Source organism: Nyctibius grandis, chromosome 2 (genome assembly GCF_013368605.1).
Source record: "Nyctibius grandis isolate bNycGra1 chromosome 2, bNycGra1.pri, whole genome shotgun sequence".
Classification (NCBI taxonomy): Eukaryota; Metazoa; Chordata; class Aves; order Nyctibiiformes; family Nyctibiidae; genus Nyctibius; species Nyctibius grandis.
In genome coordinates, this window is record NC_090659.1 from 54,850,948 (window position 1) to 54,875,605 (window position 24,658).

A 24,658-nucleotide genomic window follows, 5' to 3' on the forward strand; every position below is an offset into this window, starting at 1 on the left:
CACAAAATTTGTTGAGAAAAGGATTTTCTCCCTTTCCTTTAAAGGAACACAGCAGGTTAAAGAAAGCAACAGAAACCTTCTAAGCCAACAGACCTGTACGTGCTGCTGTTAGGGCCACACATCTCCCTATTTCAAGTGAAAGAAACAGAAAGCAGCAGAACTATTATCTCAACAATTGGAATATATCATATGTAGCTGTACGCAAATCATGCTTTCCTCAATCTAGACAGCAGCCCTGATTTTTCAAATGCCTTTTTTAAAAAAAAAGCGGGGTGCCACTGTCATCTTTAATTTAGGCCTTGATCTTCCCTTTGTTTCCCAGACATGACTAGCAGAACTGTGGGACATTTTTCAAGAAATTCAAAGAGGCAGAGAATATTCCATACTCCCAAGATAACAATGATACACCAGCATGCATGTCAAACCCCAGAAACTGAGCAGCCACCCAAGGTAACATGACTCAAATTAGCGTTGCAATCAAATGAGGGTTTATTACTCAAATTGATTATTTTTAGCATTTTATTTTAAGTTTGTTGACTGCTAAGATTGTTTTCAGCAGACTCACAGCATGCTCCAACGTTCAGCACTGTAACTAAAGCAAACTCACTTCTCCCAGCTACCTTTTACAACCCCCTTCAGGTAAGCTGGTGCAGTATCCACCACCTCTTCCTCCCTAGGGTCCACAAACGAGAAGTTGAAAACTACCAGTTTCAATTAAACTCTGCTTTGGTCAACCAACCTCACAGAAAAGAAATAAGCAATATAAATGATAGGGAAACATCTCTTTGCAAAAACACAGGGGGGAAAGAAGATGAAAGCTCTACCAGTGTTTGTCCTTGAGTAGAATGATAACAGTACCGCCTCCTGCACAAGCCACAGAAAAGACAAATACTAGCTGGATATAAAATATTAAAGACAAATACTAAAGGCAAATATTAAATGGAGATAAGCTGGGAACTGTAAGGGTGAATTTCTACAGGATGCCAAAAAATTGGTTTAAAACACCATGGCTAGTAAAGTGGAGCTGGAGTCCATCTATTCCTGACATGAATGAACATGAACAAATTTTCATAAGCAGCACAGCTACAGCTGTGTGGAAGCCTGATGAGCAGGGAACTGGAAGCTGTTGTAGACAGTAAACTTATTTGCATAAACCCACAGATGAAAGGCAGCTCTACAGGACATTAAGCCAGCAAACAAATGGTTTTGGTTTGGTTTTTTTTTTGGTGAAGAATCCATGGCATGCTGACACAAAAAGCAGACCAGCCTGGTGTCACATCAGACCATTTCTAACTCTTCCATGGCCAGTCAATCCTGCTGTCTAGTTGTAAAACATTTGTGGAACAAAGATTCCTGGTACTCTCCACAGCAGTGCTGAATAACTTTCAAACAGCTCGCCTGAAGCAATAGGACAGGACCAAGTTCACAGCTACTTTTTCTATTATGAAAAGCGAAAGTAAACACTTATCAGAACACAACATTAAGTAGCACTTAACCTTTGTTTTGAACACATGCAAGACATGCAACATGCAAGGGGCTGGTAAGATTCAAACTGAACAGCTTACTCACACCTTGATATTCTGAGAAGAGCACACTACCTTCTTCCTAGCTGATGGAAATCTGACAAAAATAAATGGCTAACCTTGTAAAACAAAGGATAACAACCATGGAAACTAACAATGCTGGGAGAAGTCAAGCCACTATGCTGCAGGATGTACTTCCCTCACATTATTTTGACATTTTAAGTTGTTTCAGTAGCTGTGCTGCAATTTATCTTATAAAGGTAACAAGGTCTTAAGCTTGGATCTCATGACAGCACCCTATTATTCCTTCTTTTTTCCCTTGGAAAAGGAATAAGGCTACTGACATAATTCCTGAGAACTATCTGACCTACAAAGGAGCAGAGAGAACTGTTCTACTTTACCAGAAATAGAGCTCTTTATTTTCATTAAGAACACGCAACTCCCTTGTTATACCAAGACATCAGTAACTTATTTACAGCAGCATGAAGACTGCAAACCATGCAGATTGATAAACTATGGTCTTTAAATCCTGGCTACAAGATTTTACAGTGTATTTCCAACAACTTATTTAAGGTCCTGATTCTACAAAGACACCCTCACTGAAGCATCTCAGTATGTCCCTACAAAGTTCAATAAACATTTAAAACTTCAAAGGGAATGAGTTTAAGGTGTCTATGTATTGACATACCAACCCACAAACAGGTGGGCTTTTTAAAAACAAAACAAAACTCTCAGCCTGCATATAAGTTACTCATATTGTGGTGACACTGCATTTTTTTAACGATATCTATTTAATTGGTTTCTCTTATGATCTGTCTACACTTCTCATTACAGACAACAAAAATCAATTAAATCCACTTCACTTGTGTTTATAATCTTGTCAGGTTCTTAAGCTGTGGTTTCACAATGGCTTCAAGATGATGCAAGTATAGCCCATGACTGAAAGGATTTGTTTCCAGTCCACCTCCACATGCGGCCCACCCCCCCCAAACACTTTGGTTACCACTCCTATAGTATCTTGCTGGGGGTTAAATCAGAGAAAAGCTGCAGCAGAAGACTTTGTCCCTTTAAAAGTGCAATGAAAATTCAACCTTTGTGCAAGGCCTCCCATTACATGTAGCACAGTGTAGCCGTGCAATGTTCACAGAAGGAGACAGCACTGCAAGTGAGGCAACTAAGTTAATTCTGAAGAACATTTAAAAAAAAAATTATTAGCATTCTTCCAGATTACAGAGTCATTTTGACAGCTCACTAGCTGCACTATCTCCAGATTCATCACTTGGGTGATGAGGAACAAAATCACCCCCTTCACCTATGGCCTACAGATAAAGTATATGTAACTGTTAATTAAACTCTGTTCACTTCAGTTTTGTCAGGGAACAGTCGCTTAAGTTACAACAGCTTTTAACTGCCTGCTGCACAGAAATGGGGCACTTCTATTTTGGGGTTCTATTTTTATATACACAAACTAAGCATAGCACACTGTTTAAAGCGAATAACTATTTTTTAAATTAATAGAAATTAGATTTACAGAAATGAGACTTCAAATATTACTTTTAATTCAAACCCAGACGTACTGGGTTTGAGTACTTTTTACTCTAAGTGCCACTAGGGAAACCAGAGAAGTCCATAAAAAGAGTTCTAGGTATCTTTTAAGACGAACCTGACTGCGCACCTCATGTCACGGTGGTACTTTAACCGACCACAACAAGACTCCTCAGGTGAGACACTAACTGTAGACTTGCAAAGCACACGATGGCAACGCTGCCCGCAGTGCTCCCAGTTGCCCATTTCACCACTGCATGGTCTCCTCAGTTGGGCCAAACAGTTGCCCGAATACCCACATTGCCAAAGGTTTATAACCTGAAAAGGTGATCTTAGTCCAGACCAGTTTCTTTACCTGGAGCACAGCACAGAAATTTTAAGTCCTTGTACATGGTGGATGCTGGTGGGAAATGGCAGATGTGGAGCAGGAATACCTAACCCAGACTTGCCATCCAACACCTTGCGCTGTGAAACTACCAAGAGAGCCACTCAATGATTCTTGAGAGCGAGACAGATGAGAGCTTTTCAACTGCCTGTAATAAGCTCTTCCTCTAGTTTACAAACTCCCATGAAGAAGTTCTTCAGGCACATTTGTAACAAATTTGCATTCAAAGGCAGAAGCTTTTTATGAAATAAGACACTTTTAGAAAAGATACTCCCTAAACATTCTCTCAGGGTTTCACACACAAACTGACAAAATGGCACTATCAAAAAAGTCATATCTTCTAGTTCATAAAAAAATAATGTACTTGCCAAGTATTTCATTCCCTGCAACATAATGTGCTCCAAATCTGATTCCCCGTATACTAACACTGAATGGAAATTCACGGAAAGGAGGTGCACAGCCTGAAAACAGTCACTTGGAGAGCACTTGAGAAAGAAGGAATGTAAGAAGTGCCAGCACATACACCCACACCAGCAGCTCAGTTTTCTCAGATTCTATGCTATTTTAGTCTGACATTATCTGACTGCAACCAGAGCACAGTGATGATTCAGTAATGTTGCAAGGAGTGCACTTTTAGCATACGGGGATGGGATCACAATCACTTCCATAGAAAAGAAAACAAAAAACAGTTTCTCTAGAATCTATTAGACCAGTGGCACCTGCTAGCATATCCTATTATATTGAAGACACCAGAGCCATAACTAATGATTCCACTACTTTTGACCACTAGTCAAAAGACTGAAAAGCACAGCAACCTGACACGTTGGATTTGCAAAAAACATATTCCCATCAGACATCAACTTATTCCCTTTTTAAGCTACTTTTCTGCCACATTGACCTGCAGTCCCTCTCCTTCTCTATTTTTTTCTGAATCTCAAAGAACAACCAGAAACAAGCGGTGAGAAGGCTTCTATAAATTACAGCCCAGACAGCAAAAATCATGCGGCAGTTTTTCACTTCCTTAAGGCTAACTTTTACCCACAAAGCTAGACAGCTAACACCAACTACTGTCCATAGAATGCAACCAGTAGCCAGGTCTCAATGACCATGTTAATTGCCACTCAATTACAGTATTTTAACATCAGCCTAGTAACTTTGTTTTCAAAATTAAGTATCATTTTTGGCAAAACACCAAGCCCTTTCAAAATAAGAATAGACATTAATTTGTCCCTGTTTCAGTACGCATGGAACCTGAGGTCACTTGGACAAACAAACCAAGTGTCAGAGCTGGCACAATAACTTCAATGACAACAGCAGTATCTCAATAATGAGGTCCTGCAAACACAGTAACATATGGTAGTAAAGGGAATTCCAGTGTTGTGTTTCTGGGGTAGGAAACACCACCCCTTCCGCCAAAATACTTGAGTTGTACCTCTCCACCCTCCCAAATGCAAAGGGAGGATCCTAAATCTGGTGCACACACCCATCCCCGAAGCGACCTCGCCTATGTGTGTTTTGGAGCATCAAGAGAATCACTTGTCCCTGGCTAAGCTGACAAGGCTTCAAAGACCCTTCCTCAGCTGCAGCTACATAAAATCTACCTAAGTCTACAAACAGAACAGGCTAATACAAAATAAACTGAGTATGAAACATGCAACAGAAAAATCTAGACAAGAAAGGGAAGAGAGCTGACAGGACAGCGTTATAAACCCGAGACTATTCAACTCACGCCTAACAACTGAAGTCATAAATACCCCTGTCAGTGGTTATTCTAAGATCTTCCCAAATACCTTCGTGCCTCTCCTCAGGCTCTTAAGACTCCAGCTACGTGCTGAGCTAATAAACAAACAAACAAACATTTATTTAGCCCCCAAAGGACACCAGAGGATTGTACAACAACCAGACACGAGGCCTGCCCTGGAAAACTTCCTTGCAGCCTCACCTCACACAGCTACCAGCTTAAGACCAACGCGGACAAAGAGCGGTGTGAGCAGCGGCTGCGGAAATACTTTACTCCGTGCGCCACGTCTCGCTCACGCCGCTCCCCCTCAGCCTCTCTGCCCCGGCAGCCCACCCCACCGCCCCGGCAGCCCACCCCACCGCCCCGGCAGCCCACCCCACCGCCCAGGGAGCCCACCCCACCGCCCAGGCGCCTCCGCAGCACGCCCGGCTGCCTGCCGCACGGCGCCGGCGAGGCCCCAGGGCTCCTTCCCGCGGGGCACCGAGGGGAAGCGCGGCCGCCTGCCCCCGGAGGAAGCCGCCCGCAGTGCGAACAGCCCCGCAACGCCGCCGAGGGGGCACGGCGGAGTCCTCATCGCGCAGCCCTCGCGGCGGGGCAGGGGAAAGACGCCTGACAGGGACCCCCGGCACGGCTCGCCCGGCGGCCCCGCGGGGCGCCCTCCGCCACGGCCTAGCCGGCTGCCCGCCGGGCTTGGGAAAGTTTCAGCGGGTCGGGGAGGCGGGCGAAGGAGGGAACACCTCGGCCCCACCGCCCAGAGACGCGGGGAGCCGCGCGGAGCCCCCTTCTCCGCCGGGGCCGGAGCAGCCGCGCTGCGGCGCCTCGCAACCGGGCAGCGCAACGGGGCGCGGGAGGAGCCGCCGCCACCGTCTCCTCCCCCGCGGTGACGGCGGGCACTGGGGGCTGGGGGCGCCCGGTCAGCGGGCAATGAATGGCCGTGCCAGACCCGCGCCCACCCCCGCTCACTCACAGGCGACATAGGCGACGAAGGCGAGCCCCATGAGCAGCTTCATCCTCCTCCGGTTGATGGCGGTCAGTAGGCGCAGCAGCGGCCCCTGGCTCACCATGCCCCGCGGCAGCGGCACGCAGCGCCGGGCGCCTGCACAGCCGGCCACGCCACCGAGCTCGCACGCGCGCGCGCGCGCGCGGCCACCCACGGCTCAGCTCGGCTGGGCTCGGCTCCCCCCGCCCGGGCTGCCCGGGAACGGCCCGCGCAGGCGCAGCGGCGCCCGCCCGCTCCCCCTCCCTCCCCTTCCCCCGCTGGGAATGCGGTCGGCGACCGGAGCGGGGGTGGCGCATGCGCGGGCCGCCACTGGCGGGCGGCCTGAGTCTACTCCGGCGCACGGGGCGGGCAGTGAGGTGCGGCGGTGCTGCCGCGGGGCCGGTCCGTCCGTCCTTGGTAACAAGCGACGGGCTCCTGGCTAGAGGCTGCCTGGAGGGCGCCCGCCTCCCGCAGAGCGTGCCTGAGGGAAAGGAAGGGCGCCCGCAGCCTCTCCGTGCCCCTGGCCTGGCCTTTCAGGGTGCTTCAGCGTCGGCGGGCTTGGTCACCTGTCTGTCGCCTCCCGCCGTGGTGGCCCTTGGGTGTTGACCTGACGGGACGGACGGACAGAGAGACGTGGGCACACACATAGACCAAGTGTGTGTCACGCTGGCTCCGTCAGTGCCCAGTATTTCGAAAGCACCATTTGCCTGATCCCAAATGTACGTTCACTGTCTGCACACACCTCTGCCATGGTAAATGAAAAATTCTGGGATTATTTTTTTCCCCTAAAGTAATAGTTTATGAATTTGCCTCTGTTCAGGATAATGAGATTGGAGTTACTTTAAAATGGTTTACATTCCCACTGCAGCTTCCATCCGAAGTCCTTGTGGCATGTTGCAAACTGCAGATTCGTATTTGCCTGGAATGGTAGGCACATTCCTCACGTGTCAAAACATGTTTTCCTGCCAGTGAAATACACCCAGTTAATCTGAAGAGAAATATCCCTCCACAACTCAACCTTCCCCCTGAGTAGTATGGCCTTCACACGGCTTCTAAGGGATATTCTTTCTCACGTTCATCTTCCATGGGAGAAGAATGTGAGCACAAGTGTTCTTGAATTAAATTACTAGATTCAATCATTTAATTTCAGTATAGATATACAGCTTGTTTACACCAAAGAAACTGCAACTTCAGTCAAACAGAGACCCACACAGTTAACAAGAGTTACCCCTCCTTATTACGAGGAGTAAAGTCAGTCAAATATGTGAGTGTTGGAAGGATAAGTGCAGTGTAAGATGCTGTTTAGAGTGATTAAGAATATCCCCCTGCGGCCCAGAGAGGCAAAGTGACTTTATTCAGGAAGCCTTGAGAACCGAAATTTCCTAACTCCTAACACTATGCTTTGATTGTAAGGCCACTCCTTTCCTCTTCACTTTTGTTTCCTTTGATTTGTATTTGTTACACTTTACTTGCCTGTTAATTCAAGTGCTTGTAGCTATGTGGAGAAAGGGAATAAAAATATCACCATTTAAAACACAATCTATCACCAAATTTGTCTGCATAGTAATCACTCAAATAGTAACACAGTTTTATACCAGGAGTAAATTTGGCCATCAAAAAGCTATAGCTGAACAGCACTGCTTGAAAGCTAGAGAATATTACAGGAGTATTATTCCCTCCCTGCACCTCGAACTCCCATTGTTTTCAGTCAGGATTTCCCATAATGGTATCTGCATGCACAATACCCGTCCCAAAGTCCTTTAGGGGTAGGCAAGACGCTTTTAACAGTTGCCTTGCCCTGAGCTAGGCTGCACAATCCATGACTTGATCAAGCTGCCTGCGTAAGGCACTTTGCTTGGCACCACACTCAGTGTTCAGGCCAATTTTGCTGCAGAAACATGTTGAGATAGGCTGCAATCCATGAGGATGGGAAAAGGAGAGCAAAGGAGCAGGATGCTTTATGGAACTTCATGGTGAGGGAGACTCGAACCCCGTGGGAGGCAGCCTGACAGTGCTTTCTACAGGGCCAGCTGTTTGTCATGCATGACACCAGGGCCAGCTGCATCCATGTCACTCTCCAAGTGGGCCAGAACACGTCTAACTTAACTGCAGGGGGGTGAGCATAAGTCCGTCATATCTCAACTATAAGTATAGGCATGTACCTTATAAGTGCTGTAAACTTCTCCAGGCACATGATGGCCAACAGCAGGGATACTTACTTCAGGATACAGCTGGTCACATTCACAACCTTGTGCCAAGGACTGGCACCAGTAGCAGGGATTCTGGTATGTAATGGCTGCTAAATGTGCCAAGAGGAAGACTGAGGGATGATACAGTGTTGAGTGCTGACTCTTACGAGTGCACTATAGATCAGGAAGCAGGCATCCATCTGCCTTCAGGTCATTATCTTAATCAGGCTGATAGCATGACCTCAGCTAATGGCAAGCCTCTCTGGGCTGGTTTGCAGGCAATATACCCTATCTCCTGTGCTGCAGTTTTCAACTTTAGTTCTCAAAGTGCTTTCCGAGAGCACTTTGATTTTTTTTTCACTGAACCACAGCCTGTAAAATGATGGGGGGTTTTAAATGATGGAATTTTTTTTAATGACTTCTTTTAATGATTAAAAATGTGAATGTACAGGTGTATCTACCTGAACGACCAGTATGAACTTAGAATTCACAGCACCGCTGCAACGTACTTTTCCTTGATACCAGATCAGAACCAGGCAATTACCCAGCTGTGGTTCCAGAATTAGGAAAAAAAAACCCCACAGCTGCCACAGTTTGCACAATTTCCACATGATGCCGCATGAGGGAGACTCTTTTGCCATGTGGAAATACAGGAAAGATCTTGTCTTTCTGTCCCAGTCATGTTTCTGCAAGAGATGACATTCTACCGTATGATCTGGGAGATAGAAGTGGACCCTGGGCACTGAGATCCAAGCAGAGAGAACTGCTGCGTGTGAGATAAGGAAATGAGTCGCAAAGCCCTGAAAAAATGCAAAAATAAAACCAAGCCATTACCACCACACTACTGTCATCTCTTGTAACTTTTCTCTTAAGTTAATTAAGGCTGAATGTAGCCAAGAAAGTAACGCAGAGTTGCACAGCTACACATGCCCTTCCTCACTGTTCAGGTGCATCCCGTAGCTAGTGATACTTACTGGGGAGGAATTGTTCTGGTACCCTTGTCCTCCTCTAGTAAATCTACAGATGATTCTATGGAGTAACACTGTTGTACTGCATATAACACTGAATCAGGCATACAAAGCGCTAGATAATCTTGAAAAACTTGGCATTCATGTACGCACAGATAGTAAAAATATGTGTTTTTTTCTGAAAAATATTGGAATATGATTTTTTTTGTTAATTCTACTTTTAATGACAGATCGTAGTGGGGAGGGGAACTCAGAAAAAATGAGTTAAAACTAGCAGTGTTTCTTTGTAGTGAAAGTTAGAAGTTTGAGGGTTTGCGTGTTTTTTATAAGACTAATGAAAAGAGAACATGCAGTTCTGGGAACAGAGTCAATTCTTTTAATAATGCACATCTCAAAAGAAAAAGAAAGCCGCTAAGTGCTTCAGACAGTTATTATTTATTATTTGGATGGCGATGGCAAGAAACAGTTTCAAACAGAACTGGATCACAACTGCCCTAAGTATTACGTGAATGCGGAATTGAGACAATCCCAGACCTTGAAAACATACAAATTAAGAGATCATCCAGTGAATGCGAACAAACAAAACAAGCAGGTGTCAAGGCATAATATGAAAATGGCTGCTTAAATACAGATTTGCAGAAATTAGGTGAATCATTCCATGATTTAGACAGCTATTTGCAAAGAATAAATTATAACATATAAGAAAATAATTGTATTTCAAACTACAGTGCAGTCCATCTATTTTGTTAACCAGTTTCATTAGGTGTCATGTGGGAGTAGTCCCAAGATTTCATTCTGTAGAAGTTGAGGCTCCTTTTTACATCAAGCGTGTAGAAACCCAATACACAATGCTACTCAGAAAAGTTGCTTCAGGCTCCAGGCTTGAAATTCATATACTGACTAGATTAAAAAAAAAGTCAAACAACATTCCTAAATTGACTGGTAGCATTACCTACAGAAAGTACTTGTTCTTCATGATGCATTTTTCCCCCCAGGTAACTGAAGACAGCCCTGTACATTTTCAAAGTTGGAAAAAGATTTTAAGGTGCTATATCTATTCTGAAAGTACAGAAGGCCACAAGCAAGATTCTCTGGTAATTGGGTCGGAATTAAATAGCAGAGATAGTGGATAAATTACTGATTATAAAATCTTGTGAGCAGTTAAAACCACTGTTCCTCAAAGTTCTTTTATCATCCATCAAAGCAGCTAGTTTATTAGGCTAGGTCAGCAAGTTATTCGTTCACTGCTGGTTTACATTTCATAATTTCCCCAAGCCCTTTGGAGCTTTTTAATTGGCATCGTTCTACCCTACAGCACTTGGGAAGTAGTGACTTTGAACAGAACTATTTTGGGTTGGATTCAGTCCAGATCATGCTGGAATTAGTACCAAAGCAGCCCATAGCTTTTTTTTTGTGTGATGGTACAGAGCAGTTGTAACTATATGTCTCTGTTCCCCAGTATATCACTGCCCCAGAAAGCGAACAAGAATAAACCTATCTTGGGGCGAACCAAGGATGTATATGCACATAATATGCATGTGATGTAGTGGCTGAGGAATGGTCTCTGTTAAGAACACCCACTTGGAGCTTATGCTGGAAGTCTGTGTGGCCACTGCAGCACTAGGAATAGGGAAGCCATTTTTCTTCTGCATTTTTACTCGCAGTAATGCTAGCTGGATGTGACTTTAGCGGTACGCTATATAAAAGGTCTGCTTCTCCTTTCCTTGTGCAAGCCTCAGGCAGATGGTTTACAAGCCCCCTCAGTGATAGTGTTTCTGTGTTACACCAATGTGAGGGTTATCAGCTTAACTGTGAATAAGGGGCTGATGCTCTGAGTAACTGAAGGAGCAGGACTGCAAGGTGCTGGAGAGCACATCTGCTCTGCAGTCTAGATATATCTATTGGTGTTTCTTCCTCTGAGGCAGAAAAGATTCTTAGTGCTGTCCAAAGTCACTACTGAGCACAGAATCACAGAATCAATCACAGCCCAGGTGAAATGTATTTGGAGTGCACAAATTCCTACTGATGTTTGATATCATTCCACAAATTTCCCTAGCTGTAGTGTTGGAGAGATTACATGAATGACAGAGAGAACAGATACACTCACACATTGCTGGAAATGTAACATAGAAGCATTATTAAGTTTATGTGGTCCATAGCTATAATGGTCTGTGGCCTTATGAAGAGGGATCTGGGACAGCTGCAAACAGAAGAGCCTCACATAGCAGGCTTATCTGAATGATGGGGCAGAGTGTACCTTCAGCAAGTTTGCAGATGACACAAAACTGGGAGGAGTGGCTGATATGACAGAGAGCTCTTCTGCCATTCAAAGGGACCTGAACAGGCTGGAGAAATGGGCTGACAGGAATCCCACAAAGTTCAAGACGGAGAAGTGCAGAGCCCTGCACCTGTGGAGGAACAACCCTGAGGCACCAGTACATGCTGGGGGCCAAACAGAGAAAGGACTTGGAGGTCCTGGACATCAAGCTGAACAAAAGCCAACCATGTGCCCTTATGGCGAAGATGACTAATGGTATCTTGAGCTGCATTGGGAAGAGTGCTGCTAGCAGGTGAGGGAGGTGATTATTCCCCTCTACTCAGCACTGGTGAGGCCACACCTGGAGGGCTGGGTCCAGTTCTGGGCTCCCTGCTACAAGAGACACATAGACATACCAGAGAGAGTACAGTGAAAGGCTCCTAAGATGATTAAGGGACTGGAGCATCTCTCCTATGAGACAGGCTGAGACAGCTGTGACTGTTCTGCCTGGAGAAGAGAAGTTTCAGGAGGGATCTCATCCATGTGTATAAATACTTGAAGGGAGGGTGTGAAGAAGATGGAGCCAGGCTTTTTTCAGTGGTGCCCCGTGACAGGACCAGAGGCAGTGGGCACAAACTGAAACACAGGAGGTTCCTTCTGAACATCAGCAAACACCTTTTCCCGGTGGGGGTGACCCAGCACTGGCACAGGTTGCCCAGAGAAGTTGTGGAGTCTCCATCCCTGGAGATACTCAAAAGTCATCTGAAATGGTCCTGGGCAACTGGCTCAAGGTGACCCTGCTTGAGCAGGAGGGTTGAACCAGATGACCTCCAGAGGTGCCTGCCAACCTCAACCAGTCTGTGATTCTGTGTTTACAAAGCAAACAAAAGCACAGATACACATATTTTACTTAGCTTTGTTCTTTTCCTGGATACAGCTGAGTAGACACAAAACCAGGCGCGTGCAAGTACCTTCATATAAACTGGCTTTAGTTATCTCAATAGAAATATTCATGTGAGTAAAGACTCTAATGAACAGCCTTCTGTGTAACCTTGCTCTCTTTTGCAGTTACAGGCTTTAGAATTATAACCTATGGTCAAGGTAATTTACAGTATCAATTTTCTGTTTTGAAGTAAGGAGGATTAGGAATCTCCAGAAAAGTTTTCCAGTAGCTAATGAGATCTAACCACATAAACTTTCATTGCTGCCTTCCAAAGTTAAATTCTGGTCTTACATAAACAGTAAATTCCCCCAGGGAATACCTGTTAAATGAATTTGGAACTTGGGTTGCAGCCCAACAACCAGCCAACCAAACCTAACAAAAGAACTCTTGAATTTTCTTGTTATACAGAGTATAAATTCACTGCTGGTGAAAGCAATACCCCGTAGATTTTCAAATCATGTAAAAGCAACGTGAACTTCTGAGTGAAACTTATTTGTAGAAAAAATTGTTACAGTTCTTATGTGCACACTTTTACCTTGTGCCTCTCATTGGCACTGAAGATTTATTGCTGCAGTGCTTGTTAAAAGCAACCAACAAAAGACAGTGAAGGTCTAATGCATACAGCATTTGCATTATTAAATCAAAAATAATTATCTGAAATTTATCTTTTCATGTTATGCCAATGCTTCCATGGGAAGGTTTTATAAATGAGCAAGTTTATATTTATCATGGGCTTCACACTAGGCAGTTAAGCTAAGTTGATTAGGCAAGGCCTGGACAATAACATATGACCTTAGTGGCTCATGCAACCTTCTCATTTTAGCTATGGAAACAATACTGCAACGTGAATGGTGCATTGAGGAAGGAATGCTATGAAGACAAAGCTGGAACATACACCTGAACTACACCTGGGAAGTATTCCTAGATCTCAAAGTTTCAACACATGGACTGCTTTGAAGCGTTCTGCAAAAGGTTCTGGAAAAAAAGTAATCCTGTTATCAGGAGACTTACATCTGAAATCTGGGGGAGGCTGTAGATCAAAAAGGTTTGGAAACCTTTCTTCTATGCCCACGTGATAGGCTGACTAGATAGGAACAGGATCTCAAACTCCAGAGCCCATTAAAAGGAAAATCATTGTGTTGATTCAAGTTATTGGTAATTTCAATAACCGGATGTCTCAGAAGCTTGTCTACTGTATGTACTGAAGCATTTCCCAACCTAGTTGTACTGCATTCACTTCCAGGTAACTAGTACCCTGAAAAGAATCAAGCAATATCAGTAAGATGAGTTGTTACTAGACATTTTGCCCTAATGGCTGTGATTTTTTTAGGCTGGGTACATACCTATATAAATGTATGTACACATTCCTCTGTCGCTTTATGTCTCTCTCCCTGCTATCCTATCTCTCTGGTCCCTCAGTAATTTTTTAGTCACCAGCTTGTTTCATCTGAAATAGCATAGGTCTCAAAGATATTAATTCCCTATACATTTACTGGTGGTAAGTAGATGGAAAATACATAGGTTATGCTTAAGTCTTATTAAGCAGGAAAGAGTCCATGCAGGAGAAAGACATGAATACTGTGACTATGAGAATTTCAAGCAGAGCTCACAATTTATTAGATATGAAACAATCCAACTAGAAGACACAAATTCTTTGGAAACCAGGCTTCATTATCTCTTCTGTTCCTGGAGTTATTAGTTGTTGTAGCAAAACTTAAGAGCAAAGCCTGCAGTGCCAGCTTCCTGGGAGAAATGAATGAGGCCCCAGGAGCAGAGAAATCTACAGGAGAAGATGAAAAGTAGTATGGAAAGGGGAAAGGAAAATAAAGTAGTCTGTTGAAACTAAGAAGCTGTGCCCAAATATCTTGAAGCAGAAGCTTTAATTATCCATATTTCTCTCAAAAAGTTAGAGAACTATGCCAGGTGATAACAATCTAAAGTAGATTTCTGATCCCTTTTTCTCCCCACACCCAGTACTCCATGGCATTTACAAAAAGAAAAGGTTGTTTTTATGAGGAGAGAAGGAAGGGTGTCATCCACCTGAATGGCACTTGGGTAGTGAGCTCAGCTCCCCCACTCTCACCCAAAATGAACTTGGCTGTAGAGACTCTGATTACTCAGGCACCTCATGCAGCCTTCATTTGCTAAATCCAGCCAACGGGAGAGCAAGTTCAAGTAAAACCAGTTTTGTACTCCATCTGTCAGGCCATTCATTTGTCTTCTGTATGGTTTTGTCACATGTCAATGAACATTTCAAAAGAAAATGCATTTGAAAGACATGGTTTTCCACTTTAGTTTTTTAAAGGAAATTACTATATTGAAAGAATACATCAGTAAGCTTTATCTAGAGATTAGTGTGCTCTTCTACAGAAGTTCCAACAAGAAATTCTGGACTACCTTTATTATTTATTTCAATGTTTACAGCCATGTAGACTTATGGTTTTTAGCACCTAAATTAATCTTGTGAGACTATAAAATCTGTAATACTCTTACAGATGGCACCCTTCATATTTGTCTAGCTTTAGTAAAGGCTATGCTCATACGTTCATGGGCCAAGGTACTCTGTGTGGTTGCTGAGTAGAAATATCTATGGCTGAGTAAAAACTCTATTAAAAACCTATCTGTTAAGGACCCCTGATGCCCTTCAACATGGTCATGCACTTTGGGAAATAATTACAGTTTATTACCAGGGACAAAGAAACCTCTCTTTTTAGCAGTAGTTGCTATCTATATTGCATCCTGCAATTAAGTTAAGATGCTATCTATAGGACCATTGTCCTTCACTGGGAGCTGAAGGACACCCCAATACCAAATTCCTGTTGTTCCTCACTGTTTTGGTCTTAGACCACACATAAAAGCGCCATTAGAGTGCAACAGCTGATACGACAACACAAAAATATTTGTATTTCCCAGCTTTCACGTGCCATCTAGTACATCCCACTGCCAATCTTTATGACTCCTTGTAAGTTCAAATGCTCACAGCTCCAGCTGGGGGCTGCAAAGTGCAGGTCCTGGGAATGCCACAGTCAAGCAGGAGGGAATGGCAATAGTCCAGAGATGTGGACACCTGGCCTAAATTTTCATCCTCCCAACATATGGCTAAGCTAAGATGGTGGACAAAGGTGAGTAAAAAGGAAGGCTTTTTATGTAAGAGAGATATACAGAGCTGGTGTGTTGTTGTGAGTTAATCCCAGCAGGCAGCTCAGCCCCATGCAGCCACTCACTCACTCCCCACCAGTGGGAAGGGGGAGAGAATCAGAAAGGTAAAAGTGGGAAAACTTGCGGGTTGAGATAAAGTCACTTTAACGGGTAAAGCAAAAGCTGCGTGTGCAAGCAAAGCAAAGTAAGGAATTCATTCACTGCTTCCAATCGGCAGGCAGGTGTTCAACCATCCCCAAGAAAGCAGGGCTCCATCATGCGTACTGGTTACTTGGGAAGACAAAAGCCATCACTTCGAATGTCCCCCCCCTTCCTTCTTCTTCCCCCAGCTTTTATTGCTGAGCATGGCGTCATATGGTGTGGAACTCGCCATACTCTGGTCAGTTAGGGTCAGCTGTCCCAGCTGTGTCTCCTCCCAACTTCTTGTGCACCCCGAGCCTACTCGCTGGTGGGGCAGTGTGAGAAAGAGAGTCTTGATGCTGTGCAAGCACCGCTCAGCAATAGTCAGTACATCCCTGTCTTATTAACACTGTTTTGGTCACAAATCCAAAACACAGCCCCATACCAGCTACTGCGAAGAAAATTAACTCTATCCCAGGCAAAACAAATACACATGCGCAAACAAGTGAGGAGACAAGGGCCCTGGAAAGGTGTGGGATATTAGTTGGGTTTGCAGTTTAGGCATCATGTCCCAGCATGTTCCATGCTGTGTGTGGATGTGAGTAGACCACCAAGAGAAAGGAACTGCAAAAGCATGCTCTGTGGTCTTGAATGGGGCTTTCCAGCTGGGGCTTGTATGCAGACATGCGCTTCAGACACGGCTACAACGTCCAGCTAGAGGTAGGGGTCTGGTCAGGCTTTCCGTACACTTAGGTGAAATGGCTCACTGCTCTTGCAAATGCTTCCTTCCCAGCTGTTGTTCCACTTGGCTTAGAAACTCAGAAGGCCATTGATATTCATTAGTCAAATAGCAAAAATGGAGGCTGAAAGGAGAGGGAGAGGGTGCTAGGAGGTGTTTCGGTGTAATGGCTTTTTATACTGTCTAATTTGTATTTTCAATGACTTTGTCTGCAAAATACTGCTTTCAGCACTGAGCCTGTCCTTGGGTATGGTTTCTGCTTGAGATGATTTTTATTTTTTTTACTCTTCAGCCTTTCAAGAGTTAATTTTCCCACAAACACACAGACACTTCCTTCCTCAAATGCCTTTCCTTTTTATACCCCCTGGACAGTGTGGAAAGGTAGAGCACTGAATATAGTGAAGTAACCAGTGCAGAATTTATGCATCCCTGCAGTAAAGCCAGAGCATGCACTCGCTCTACAGCTCAGATCTTTGATTTACCCATTGAAATACTTTGCCTTGAAGCTGCTCAGGTTTATTATTTGAAATCAATCACTAGAAGTGAGGCAGTTAGGGGATTTTTTTCATCCTTTTGATGTATATTGTACTTCCATTAGCACCATGCAAAAGAAGGTCTTCCCAGTTTACAGATCAGACAATTTCAAGAAGGTAAGTAAAGCCTTTAGAACAATTAATGCAAGTCACTGAAAAAGTGTTCATGTCTGCATTTTTTTTAGACTTCAGTGGTTTAATTGCCTCTTCAGCCTGATGAGGTGTTGATCTCTGCTAGATTGCAATAGCTGAACCTCCTCTGGCAATAACTTAGAAATGGAAATAGGGTAATTATCATCTGGCCATCCAGTTTTCCAAATAAGACCTGGAGAAATGTTACTTAAAAATCTATTCCATCAGCAGAAGTGATCATATAGTTTATATAATTCTACTTCAATCTGATAAAATTAAGGTCTTATTTATAATCTACCTACTCACTGCTTAGTTTGGATAGAGAAATAAATTTTTTATTTATGTTAGCACTGTCTCCCTCCAGTCCTGCAGGAGCAAACTAGCTCAGGAAGAGGGAAGACAGGAAATAAGGGGCTGTTGTTCAGTCAGACACTTCAATATTTAATATGTTGCCCTTCTTCCAGAATACACTTTTTAACACTCTTCGTATTGTCCATGAATTTATTGGGAGCTGCACATACAAAAACATACCTTTTATGAATGTGAGTCACTGCCAAGTCAGTGAAGAGTCTCATACAAGAAATCAGGTGAATTCCTTGAGGTACAAGTTAAAAGCAAGGAAAGTAAGGAAAGTAAATTTCAAAACAGTGAATCCCTAAGAGTGATTTGCTATAAACAGTGTTAAGCCACAGGTTTAATGACCAGATGAACCAGTGTAGGTCCCAAACTAAACTCTGGATTGGGGGTTGAGAGTGAAGGGTCCATGAATGCTAAAGCAGAATTTTGCCTGGCTGTTTTGAGGGAAACTGCATCCCTTCTGTGCAGCCTTTTTCCTGTTGTTCAAAATAAACATTAAAACACTAATTTCAGACGCTAATCAAATTCCAGAAACACCTAGTCTTCTGTACTTTCCACTGAAGAATGTATTTGCTGAATGCTAGTTGTATCCTATTTGCAAAAAGCTGTATCTGCAATTCATATGTAGGCACATCTCAAAATAGTGTTATATCCTTTGTGACCCCACTTTAGCTATAACTGTTTGTGTTGCAGGATGGAGTGACATCTAATAAATTGAAAAGTGTGAGTGGAATCTTCACCCACCCTACAGCTTTATACCAAAACAGTTGGTATGTTATAGTGGGACCCCTTGAAAGTCCTGAATCCACTGTGAACATGACAAGCTGTCCCCATTTAGCCCACACCCAGGGCTAAACAATAACCAGTTGTTCTCTCACCCAATATCCCTTCCCCAACCAAGGGAACTGGGAAAAAGAGGGAGACTCATCGGTCAAAATTAAACAGATTTAATAAAATAAAGAAACCAATATAAATTATAATACAAAACACACAAAATTATACTTAGCTACAAAGTTGCAGCAAGTTGCTCTAGGAATAGCAATCATCAGGAATGAGAAAGACATAGTAGATGAGAGAGGAAAAAAAAAACAAAACCAAAAACCAAAAAAACCCACCCCACCCAAAAAAACACCACCACAACACAACAACACAACAACAACACAACAACAACACAACAACAACACAACAACAACACAACAACAACACAACAACAACACAACAACAACACAACAACAACAACACAACAACAACACAACAACAACACAACAACACCAACACCACCAACACCACCAACACCAACACCAACCACCAACACCAACCACCAACACCAACCACCAACACCAACACCAACACCAACCACCAACCACCAACACCAACCACCAACACCAACCACCAACACCAACACCAACCACCAACCACCAACCACCAACCACCAACACCACCACCCCACAAGCAAACAAAAAAAACCCAATACACCACTCCTCCCTACCAAGTTTTGCCTTTTGTAGTGAACTTGATGTTAATGATATAGAATACACCTGTGGGCCAGCCTGGGTCAGCTGCCCTTGATCACCATGGCTGGCCACAAACTGAAACAAAATCTAGCAGAAACTTGCTTCTATAGATTTTATCCCATGAAACCAGGATACTTTCCTGATGCCAAGACCACGGGGGACACTTTATAGTTCACTGTTCAGATGGATTTTACCCTGAGCTAGCTGATTCTTCTCATATATTATGTAAAGAACTTGAGGCACAGGGGTGTATCTTCAACTTTGGGGTCAGATGTCTAAGTACTAGACTCTGTGGGCTTCAATTTTGAGGTGATTAAGTCCTTCATGAACTCTAGCTCAAAATGCCTACCAGGTTCCCACAAGAACTAGTTCTCTTTTGAACATTCTTCATTCCCGCTAGCACTTCCCTCTCTTGCACCAGTTATCACCATGGGACTAGATCAAAACTATCTTCCCCCTTGTTTCATGAAAAAGAGGAAGATAATGGAGCAACCTAAAATACGCTGGTGTTGCAGGTTGGAGTGTTTGCACAACAGCTAGCAAAATAAGTGTTACATGATTTAAATAACAACAGTGGTCTCTGTAAGCTTGGAGGAATGACTACTTTATAGGTTCATGGAGATTTTATAAAGACTTCATAACAGGGCTCTTATCCAGTCTTTCACTAATTTTTGCATCAAAATTAATTTGGTAGTTCAGCTGTTATTCTCTATTACCACAAAGCATGTCCATCTAACTAGCTAGGTAGCTATATCTCACATTCTGATTCAATGTTTTTCATTGACAAAGAGTCCGTTTGGTTTCAACACCAGGAATAAAGGCTTGTCTGGTTTTGATTGTGTGAATAGATATTCTTTTTCCATCTGTCAGTGAGAAATAGGATGGATGTCACCTAAACTGCAACAATCTCTATCCATTTTTAAACACAACCAGATGGCAGTTTATTTTACTGTTTTTCTTAGATGGAGTATCCTATGTGGTTTACAAGACTCCTTACAGCCACTTGCCTTTTTTGACCATAGAGCAAAGGAAACACTCAGATTCATCATCACTCTTAAAGTATATTACAGCCTTCCTGAAAATACATAATTCCACTTGTAAGTACAGCTCTGTTCTCATTTCTTCCAGGAGCTCATCAACATCATCATCATGTTGAGTGCTGATGTTGGAAGTCCAGAGGGTATCAGCACATCCCACTCTCTCCTCCTGGGAGTTTGCCTGCCTGGGCTTAGGGACAAGAACTTAGCTGGCTGCATTCAAGGTCAGCTCATTGAGAAGTGCTCCTATGAAGAAAGAGTTGGAAGATGCCTTGGCTTGGGGTCCCCACTCCTTCCCTTCAGAGCTGCTTTTAAGCTGAGGCTCTTGCCATTGGCCCCACCTGAGCTATCTTGCAGTTGTGCCACAGTCATGCCCATCCCCGGCCATGGACACTGTTGATCCAGACCCTGATCCTGACTCGTTGGCTTGACTCCATGACTTGATCTCAGTCCTGCTTTGTCTCTTTGGTCTTATCTGCTGACCTGGACTCTCAGCATAACCTGACTGCTGTCACCGGACCTTCTCTGGTCACTTCACTCAGGTACCATGGGACATGACCCTTGCTGGCATGCCCCCTTTGTCTGCCAGCTGCTTCATCATGCTTGGCTCCCCACTGCCTTTTTCTTATGGAGCAGCTGGACCTTGCTGCTCCCTGACAGGGAGATTCATGGCAGCAGGCATGGTTTGTTAGCGGTAGCCTGGGTATCATACCGTGCAATGACTGCCTGAAGAAAGAAAAGACATTTGAAAGGTACAGAGTGTCCCCTCACAGGATAAAGAATAGTCATGCTAAGCTTGTCTATACATGACAATTTTTCCTTTTGTAATTGTGCCAGAAATAAAGTTGCTGTCTTCCCCCATCACCCACCCACTGAGATACACTCACAGTCACAGTGATGTTACTGTTGGGCTGATTATGAAAAGCTGAGGGATGTATTCTGGACTGTGTGAAATACATGGCACCTATAACTAACTAACCTGGCAAAAAAATCATACACCCTCTCACCACCAGTATTAAAAGTACTAAAACTTTGAATATATGTTAAGCTCCAATTTGTAATTTTGATGTAGTTTTGCTGCTGTTTGAGTTACCAAAGCAATGTTATTGTGCTCTTTTCCAGTAAAGTCAAATCCTGGGAGGTGTAAAAGTTTGTCCTATATACATTATGGAAAGGTGTTTGGAGGTGCGTGCAGGATCTCTTCTTTTTGTTTCTAAGCAGTTTTCAGTCCTGCTTGTCTTTACGCTCCATGAATACAACTACCTAATAGGTAGGTGATAGAATCACACGGAGCCAATGTGCTAGGGGGCCAAGTGTGTGTTACATATCTGGGGGTACGTAAATACTTGTGGCTTCACTTCAGCTAGCAGGGCTCTTTTCTACCGTTTTGCACAACTACTGTATGACCTTGACTACCGCATGTTGAGCTTGACATTTTCTCCTTTTAGAAGTTTGCAGGCTTCCCCTATAGCTTTTCTCCCCTTTAAATTCTCATTACCACTACATGGTTTTTCCGCTTTTTAAGACTTGTTCTTGGTAATACCTTGTTACAGCTGAGAAGGACTCTAATACGTGCTACGCAGTGCTCACTCTTAAAAGCCTAGATTGCTGTTTTCAAAAACAATTTCGCCACCTAGAACTAAATCTGCATCTGACCTTATCTGGAAAAGACATATTAGTGATCCATCAACAGTTACTGGATTATACTTACACAAAAGATTATTCACAAAGAGAGAGTTTTACTGATAGGAACTTTCCAGCAGTATCCAGAACTCACACAGACTATGTCATCACAGTAACAAATTACTGCAAGAAAATCAGCTCCACGGTAGAAATTTCGCTGTCAGCCATTCACTCTAAGTTACGTATTCTCTATATGTTCTGCATACAGAGCTGGTGTTGACCAGGGGGAAATAAAAACTGCAATACATTTGAGACAAAAGCAGAAAGGTAGAAACTGCAGCATGTGGAAGGAAAGAGACATCTTCCTTTGGTTTATTTGTTCTGGAAACAGTGTAATTTTTGCAAGATTTTACAAGACTACCCAGAAAGCTCACTTATGTGTTGTAACCCTTCTCCATCCGCCGAGCAACTTCTGCCTCTGGGAACATATTACACGAGGACATTGGCTTACTCAGTGTGTTTACATTTGTCTGGAGGGTCTTCCACAACTACCTTGGCTCACTGCTCTTGTAACTCCTACTAATGGCCTGTCTTCACAGCAGAATTAACCCAATTGCAAACATAGTGAAAGTACGATACCAGAGTGCTCAGATGAAGAGTACGTTAGGACTAGAGATCTTCATCCTTAAGGTGCTGTAGTCCAGACCAATGTGACTCTGTCACGGTTTAAAGCTGGTCTGGCTATTAAACCAGTGACAGATGCTCTCTGTTAACTCTTGCCCCCACCCCAGAACTATATTATATTATATATTATGAACTATAATAATAAAACAAAGTCTAATAATAATAATAATGGAAATAATTAGATATATACATATATATACAAAACCGAGATCGAGCTCCCCTGATGACAGTCACACCACCACTAGCACTGCAGGGCAGGGTCCAGGAAGGCCCAGGCTGGACTCAGCAATGGACAGGAACTGGGACTCAGGAACACATGGATTGGGATTGAGGGCAGGAGAAAAACAGACAGAGTCCTCTTGGGACACCAGCCATAGAAGAAGAGAGCGAGACCCTCGTGATCCCCCTGACTTATACTGAGAATGACGTGTATGGGATGGAATACCTCGTTAGTCAATTTTGGGTCACCTGTCCTGTCTGCTCCTCCCTGGAGGTGTGACCCTTCTACAGCTCTTCACTCGTAATTAGTGAGGAATTTAGCAGTGACCTTGGTTTCTCTAGGAATAAGTACAGCAAGAGCCTTTCTGCTTAACATCCCTACTAATACCTCAGTGATAACTATAAATTTTGAGTGTTATCAGTCCTAGAAGCAGACACTGTCTGCAAAACATGCAGTTACTTTCTGAAAGTGCAGTTACTTAGTAGAAGCTTAGCTGAAAGTAAAAATCACTGAAAGGAAAATTGGTCTGGTTTAGTCCAAAGCAAGACAGACTGTGTCCATAGAAACGCTGTCCCAGCCTAAGTGCTTTAAAAAGGACTATTCGATGAACTCATTCACAAGGTGCTCAGTTCTCTGCCCAGAGATGCTGTCTATGGCAGTGACATGAAAACAATGCTTTATGTAAGTAGCTTCCAAGCAGTTACTCATTATTAATGAAGACAGTTCTGACAGCAAAAGCAAACAGCATTTGGCAGCAAGAACTTAATAAGAATGTCATTACGGAATTCAGTCTGCCAACCAGCAAGTGCTTTGTAGTGCAGTGAGCTGACTTCCCTGTCTCTTTGCCACTTTTTTTGGCTGCTAAACATAAAAATGTCATTGTAAGTATATTTGCCCTCTTGATGTGTTTTACTGGTACCATACCACAGCTTACCAGAAGATCGACGTCAGCTCCTGGCAATCTGTATTCACTGTCGGTGTCATGGAGATGGAACAGAAATATATGAAAAATGCGGAACACAGGAGAAATTCAGCAAGTACAAGCCTGGTAATACAGAGGTTGGAACTGGAGGACTAACAGTATCAATGTTTAGTTTTTCCCTTCATGTTCCTTGAACGTATTTGCAAACGGCCATTTGTGTAGGCCATTACTTGTGTAGGTGCTTTGCAGAGTATTAACAGGTGGCAAAGAATAGCCAATAAGCATGATCTCTGATGAAAACACCTGGTATTTCCTTTGCTCGCACTAATTCTATTCTATGTCACAGAAATTAAATGTGTTTAAGATTAAGGAAACTAAGCAATTCTTAAAACCTCATGGCTTTAATTTGACCTGAACACAGTAAAACATTTTTTATCAAATAGCTGGAAAGAATTGATATATCAGTTGCTTCAGAAAGGTTAATCAACAAAATTGGCATGTGGGACTTGGTCTTGGCATGCCAAATACCATCCTGTGTGGCTGTACAGAGAGAAAATAATGTAGTGCTCTGGTCTTGGTCCAGACCCAGCTAGCGTTGGATCAGCAAGTCAGCATGTACCTACTATTTCACTACAGGTGATCTGCAAAGGAGAATAATGTTTATCTGTTCTCTTTAAAAAAAAAACCAAGAGAACAAAGTGCAGAACTATAAAACCCTCATGTTTGGAGAATAAGCAGCTTTTTCCTGCTTCACTGTCTAATGTTAGAAATATCAGGAACAGAAATCTTGTCTTTTATACCTTTGCCGAAAGATTTATTCAGCATTTAGATAAAAGAGCAAAAGTGTTGAGTGATTCACACAGGGAGTATTTCTTGCAGATAGTTTAATTGAAAGAATGTAAACTAATTCTAATCAAACAACAACAAATTGCACAACTGAGGTGTTTCAAACAGTCTGAATAATTTTCTCATTTGCTTTACTTGATCAGTCTGAGTTCCTTGGTATGTGTCATATCATAGCCCTGCCATTTCTCTGTCTCTCCGTTGAGACTCTTGGAGAAAACAAGCCCTGAAAGTGTTTCTTTTTT

General features: G+C 43.3%; 1 protein-coding gene across 1 annotated transcript in view; it reads right to left on the reverse strand.

Annotated features, from left to right (window-relative positions):
- UXS1 (UDP-glucuronate decarboxylase 1) overlaps positions 1 to 6,312 on the reverse strand; it is a 69,351-nt gene extending 63,039 nt beyond the window's left edge. Inside the window, exon 1 of the mRNA XM_068425377.1 lies at positions 6,162 to 6,312. Coding sequence (XP_068281478.1) covers positions 6,162 to 6,258 — 97 coding nt within the window. The 5' untranslated portion in view covers positions 6,259 to 6,312. The remainder of the gene's footprint in view (positions 1 to 6,161) is intronic.
- Positions 6,313 to 24,658: the final 18,346 nt, after the last annotated feature.